At 37.4% G+C, this 6618-nt stretch overlaps 1 protein-coding gene across 1 annotated transcript in view; it reads right to left on the reverse strand.

Annotated features, from left to right (window-relative positions):
• STAB2 (stabilin 2) overlaps window positions 1-6618 on the reverse strand; it is a 148076-nt gene that overhangs the window by 12000 nt on the left and 129458 nt on the right. The window contains exon 59 of the mRNA XM_015422556.1: window positions 704-837. Coding sequence (XP_015278042.1) covers window positions 704-837 — 134 coding nt within the window. The remainder of the gene's footprint in view (window positions 1-703; window positions 838-6618) is intronic.

Genomic DNA, 6618 nt, shown 5'->3' on the forward strand with positions numbered 1-6618 from the left:
GAAGTCTGGCTGTTTCCCCCATATCCTGCTGCAGAATTGCTCTGGAATCTAATGTCCAAGGAGTTCATTCACAGAGTTCTGTCTAGGTAGGCGAGACCACTGACTACAGAGGATATTACTGATTCAATGCTGTTCTGCACTGGGGAAAATGCAGTGCACTTACAGCTTTGACTTATGTCTGCCTTACATGAGCAATTAGAAGTGAACAGAAGAGTCCAAACGATCTAAGGAAGTGTGTGCGAACAGCTCCTTTAGTGCTTTCATGTCAGATGGCAGCATCAGCCAGTGAGAGACATACTTCATTTGAGTGCATTACCAAAGGTTCCCCCCCCCCCCCATTCAGCCTGAGAAAATTGCACGCCTGAGAGAACAGAATAATGTGTGTCCCTTAGAATTCAGCACTGAAGCTCCTAAGATTATTCAGCTTCCTCCAAACTTAACAAGGAGGAGAGGGGGAACTGTCTGAGGCAACATCCCGCTACTCTCCAAGGTGGCATTCATGGTTCTCGGCTCCTCCATTATATCATCACAACAACTCTGTAAAGTTAAGTTAGGCACAAAAAGACAGAGATTGGCTGAGTGGGAATTTGGAACTAGGGCTCGCTAGTCAAACTAGGACACTCTTAACTGTTACACCACACTGTCTCTCTCGCTATCTTAACTTCAGTGTCTTATGTGCATGGGCAAATTAATGCTATGTTACCTTCTGGGCATATAAGAGCTGATTGTATGTAGCTAGAGTTGCTCCTTCATCTGCACAGGCTTTATTTGCTTCATCAAAAGTCAGTTTGTACTGTCCCTGGGGAGAACGCAGGTGAAAAACTCCAGCCGTTGCATCTAGGAGAAAGAATGGGGTAGAAAAGGTTAGGGCATCTGCCTCTGACAAAAACAGATCACTTTTAAAGAAATGATGCAGTGGCCAGACAAGGAAACCAGATGCCATTCTATGACGTTCTTTTCAACACTCATCTTGCTGAGCACCCTGGAAATATTATTTTTTTAAAAAATTCCCTGTTTTTGACATATCAAAAATTCTGCACATCTGCAGACTCAGATTCATCTGAAACATCTAGAAGAAGTCCAGGAGAAGAATATAACAGCATTGAAGGAACTGGTTACTACAGAAATAACTTCAATCAAGCAAGAAATGGAAGGAGTTAAGAAGGATGTTCAAGCAAATGCAACCAAGACTACAGAGACAGAGGAGAAGATACAAAAAATAGAAGAGAAACAAGATTCTTTGACTCAACAAATTACAAGATCAGAGACAATGATGGAGTTCAGAAGGATGCAGACTCATCTGAGATTCAGAGGCATTAAGGAAACAGAGAATGAGAATTTAAAAGAAAAAATGATGGAAGTGATAACGGCTTTTTTGGGCGAGGAAGAAGGGTCAATGGACTCAGACTTTGATTTGATTTATAGAGTGAACTCCAGAATTGCAGAAAAGAAGAATTTACCAAGGGATGTAATTGTACAATTTGTAACAAGATCAATAACAGAGGAGATATTCAAGAAGCAATTCAACGTCCCTTTTGTAATAGAGGGAAACAAAATTATGGTGATGAGAGAACTCCCAAGAACAATACTGCAAGACAGGAAAAGGTATAAATCCTTGGCTGACAAACTCAGAGCTTTGAGCATCAGATATAGATGGGAGATTCCACAAGGTTTATCCTTTACGTATCAAGGGGTGAGGATTCAGATCAGATCGATGATGGACTTTTATAAATTTAAGGCGGACAATGCGGACGTCTTTGGAGAACTTTAAAATAAAACGCATAATGGAGTACAAATTGTTGTCATGGAATGTTAATGGATTAAATTCACCAAACAAGAGGAAAAGAATCAATCATTGGATACAGAAACAGAAATGCAACGTGATATGCTTGCAAGAAACACATATTAGAAAACAGGATATAAAATATTTAAAGAATGCTTTATTTGGAATTGAATTTTGTTCTGCGGCCTCAAACAAGAAAAAAGGAGTTGTGACATATGTGAAGAAGGAGTTACAACCTACAGAAATTTTTAAGGACATAGATGGCAGATACGTGGGTGTGGAATTAATGATTCAGCAGAAAAAAACATTGTTGATCAACGTGTACGCACCCAATGGAGCAAAGGAAAAATTTTTTAAGGATATAACTGACCAATTACAACAATTGACTTATGAGCAAGTTATTATGGCCGGAGACTTTAATGGGACAATAGATCGTCTAGACAGAAAACCACAAAAGGACAACGAATTCAGCGGAAAATTGCCAAAGAATTTTTTTGAATTAGTTAAGCAAGAAAAATTAGAAGATGTTTGGAGGAAATGGAACCCGATGCAGAAAGACTTTACTTTTTATTCCAATAGACATTGCTCTTTTTCCAGAATTGATATGATTTGGATGTCTGAAGAATTATCAATGAAAACACATAAGACTGAAATTTTGCCAAGATGTAATTCAGATCACAATCCGGTGGTATGGAGTTCCACAGAAAGGAAAAAACCCTTTCTGTGGAGGATTAATGAAGACTTGTTGGATAAGAAAACGGTAATTGAGATGTTAAAGGAAGAAACGAAACAATTCTTTCAACAAAATTTAAATAAAGAAACACCGATACAGATTGTATGGGATGCTTATAAAGCGGTGATGAGAGGAATTCTCATCTCGCAAAACGTGAAGCAAAAAAAGGAAAAACTTCAAAAACAAACAGAAGTGTTAGAAAAAATTGCTCAGAAAGAAAAGGAATTAAAAAAGAAGCCTGGAAAAAAGCAAATTATTAAAGAATTAAAGTTGCTGAAGGAACAACTGAATGAGACTTGGAATCAGGAAATGTATTGGAATTTAAAGAAGTTACAACAGAAATCTTTTGAAGGGGCGAACAAACCGGGAAAATACTTAGCTTGGCAACTTAAGGCTAGAAGAGAGAGAAGAATGATAACCAAAATAATAGAAGATGGAAAAGAGTTCGTTGATCCTAATGGAATAAAGAGATGTTTCTTCAAGTATTATGCTAAACTATTCCAAACAACTAGAGTTGATCTTGAGAAGATTAAAACATATTTAAAGGAGATTCCACTACCAAAAATAAGTAAGGAATACAAAGATTTATTAAATGGTCCAATTCAAAAAGAAGAAGTGATGAAGGCAATAGAAGAGACAAAGTTGGGGAAGGCGCCTGGGCCGGACGGATTTACAGCGAAATTCTACAAAAAGATGAAAGAAGAAATTTCCCCGGTCCTGGAAGCTTTAACCAACGAAATAAGAGAAAACAAAAAGGTGCCGGACTCATGGAAAGAAGCAATTATTTCTTTGATTCCAAAGGAAGGACAAGATTCAACAAATGTAAAGAACTACAGGCCAATATCTCTTTTGAACAACGATTATAAAATCTTTGCAAAAATTATTGCAGAAAGGGTGAAAAACTATTTACAAACGGTAATTTCTGAAGATCAAGCGGGCTTTTTACCCAAAAGGCAGATTAGAGACAATGTAAGAATAGTAATGGACGCAATTGAATATTATGAAAAGCACCCAGAAAAAGAAGTAGCTTTTCTGTTTGTTGATGCAGAAAAAGCTTTTGACAATCTTAATTGGAATTTTATGCACCAGATGATGGAAAAGATTGAAGCGGGACAACATTTTAGAAATTGTATTGAAGCTATCTATTCTGAACAAAGAGCTAAAATAAATGTGAATAAAGAACTGACAGATAACTTCAAAGTACAGAAAGGAACAAGGCAAGGTTGTCCGTTATCACCGTTATTATTTATCTGGGTATTGGAAATACTTTTACAAAAAATACAGTACGATCAAGAAATAAAGGGCTTGACACATAAAGGACACCAATACAAATATCGAGCATTTGCAGACGATGTAATGTTTATGGTGGAAAACCCAACAGAAAAATTGACATTGCTTTTTCAAAAAATAAAGGAGTTTGGAGAATTGGCCGGCTTTTACGTAAATAAGAATAAAACAAAACTTATATGTAAAAACATGATCAAACAAAAACAAGTGGAACTACAAGAACTGGTACAATGTGAAGTAGTTAAAAAAACAAAATACCTTGGAATTGAATTAACGGCAAAAAATATAGACCTATATAAGAATAATTATGAGAAATTATGGACTAAGCTGACTCAAGATTTTAAGAAATGGGATAAAATGAACTTATCACTGATGGGAAGAATATCAGTTATAAAAATGAATGTCCTACCACGTTTGATGTTCCTGTTCCAAACAATACCAATTCTGCATAAAACGGATTTGTTGGCCAAGTGGCAACAAGAGTTGTCAAAATTTGTTTGGGCAGGCAAGAAACCAAGGATCAAAATGAAAATACTTTGTGATGCCAAAGAAAGAGGAGGTCTACAAATGCCAAATCTTAGACTATATTATGAAGCGGTTTGTCTAACATGGATGGATCAATGGGTGAAGCTTGAAAATGACAGATTGTTGGGGTTGGAAGGGCATGATTGTAGATTTGGCTGGCATGCATATTTATGGTATGACAAGATAAAAATGGACAGTTTTTTTAAACTTCACTTGGTGAGAAAAGCTTTGTATATGGTATGGACAAGATATAAGAAGTACCAGAGTGACTTAAGACCATTGTGGATTGTACCAGTAGAAGTGTTGATATCTTACTCAAGACAGCGAGGTAGAGACTGGTTGCCATATAGAGATTTAATTAAAAAAGAGGGAACAGAGTGGGTAATGAAAAAGCAGAATGAAATTGAATATGAATATGAGTGGTTGAAATATATGCAGATTTATGATCTTTTTAGATCTGACAAAAAAAACTATGGTTTTAGAGAGGAAAAAAATGAAATTGAAAAGGTATGGGAGAGTGGAGGAGGAAAAAATATTTCTAAAATGTATAAGGTGTTGTTAAAATGGTATACTGAAGATGAAACTGTTAAAGAACAAATGTTAAAATGGGCTATTAATATGAATAAGGAAGTAGATATGGAAACTTGGGAATATTTGTGGAAAAACTCTATTAAGATCTCGACATGTACTAATGTTAAAGAAAATTGTTATAAGATGATGTATAGGTGGTACATGACACCTAAGAAGATTGCAAATATGAATCAAAATATGTCAAACAAATGCTGGAAATGTAAGAGGCATGAGGGCTCATTTTATCATATGTGGTGGACTTGTGAGAAAGCTGTAGACTTTTGGACAAAAGTCCACAATGAAATGCAAAAAATACTGAAATGTTCTTTTAAAAAAGCACCGGAAATTCTGCTTTTGGGACTCAAAATGGAAGAAGTCAATACGACTAAAAAAACTTTACTCTGGTACCTGATAGTGACAGCGAGAATGATTTATGCTCAGTTTTGGAAGACAGAAAAGGTACCAGAGGTTGAAGAATGGATACAAAAAGTTCTGTTCATGGCACAAATGGATAAGATTACAAAAAAACTGAATAACAAAGAAGACGATGAGTTTTTTGGAGAATGGAATGATTTTAAAATTTATCTGGAAAAGAACTGGGATGTGAAACAAAACTTAATATGTTTAGATCAATATTAAGTCAAATGATGTTATCTTTAGATTGTAATGATGAGAAACTGATATTGTTGATGATATGAAGTAATTTGGAGCAGGGGTGGAAGCATTGTGGGAAGCCATTGGAGGGAGGGGAGGAACTGGGAATGGGGTAGACAATTGATAGAATGAAAAGTTTTATATGTTGTATTCCTGAGAAAATAAAAAATTTGTTTACCAAAAAAAAAAAAATTCTGCACATCTGGATAATGATTCTTTGGACTGTATAACTCAGCAATGGCGAACAATGGAGGTAACTTCTGAACTCCCTCTAAGCTATGGAGTCTTGTGAGCAAAAATCCTAGTTTGTGAGCAGCTGGCATTAAAGTTGTGAGTGAGCAATTTGGCCACTGCTTAAATTAGTTTGCTCTGGAGCCATCCTTCCTGAGCTAAGAAAAAATGTGTGAGCCAGAGGCTAAAAAACTGTGAGCTAGCTCACACTAACTCAGCTTAGAGGGAACACTGCTCCTGAAACAATTTTGACTAGCTTTTGATAGCCTTATTAAACAGTATTTTTGAGCTGTATGAAACAGAAGATTCCACACTTTAATGTTACGGCTCCCTTTTGGATTTTGTACGTAATGTGTGGGCAGTACTGTGTCTGAAAGAGCTGTGCTTCCCATCTGCAAGGCCCTTCCTGCTGGATGGGTCTTGCGGATGGGAAGCAGATGAACTCAGACTAGGGTTGCCAGACCCCCAGTTGGGGTGGGGGTCCCCCCGATTTCTGGGGCTCCTCCACTGGCCAGCTGGCCAGTGGGGAAGCCCCACCCCCAAACAGCTCCCTCCTGTGTCAACATAGTTGGCGCAATGACATCACCCAGAAGTGATGTCATCACACCGGGCACATCGCACGTTGACACTATAGCATTTTGGCTGAAACCCTAAGGTTACCATAGAGTTTTTGGCCAAAATGCTAGAGTGTTGATGTGCAATGTGCCCAACGTGATGACATCATTTCCAGGAGATGTCTTCCCACGAATGCAAGAAGATCCCAGGACGGACCCGGGAGCCCTTCGCTAAAAGCCAAGTTAGACCCGGCAACCATAGCTTAAACACAGCATTCCTG

Source organism: Gekko japonicus, unplaced genomic scaffold, assembly GCF_001447785.1.
Source record: "Gekko japonicus isolate JY-2015 unplaced genomic scaffold, Gekko_japonicus_V1.1 scaffold1164, whole genome shotgun sequence".
In the NCBI taxonomy this organism is placed as follows: Eukaryota; Metazoa; Chordata; class Lepidosauria; order Squamata; family Gekkonidae; genus Gekko; species Gekko japonicus.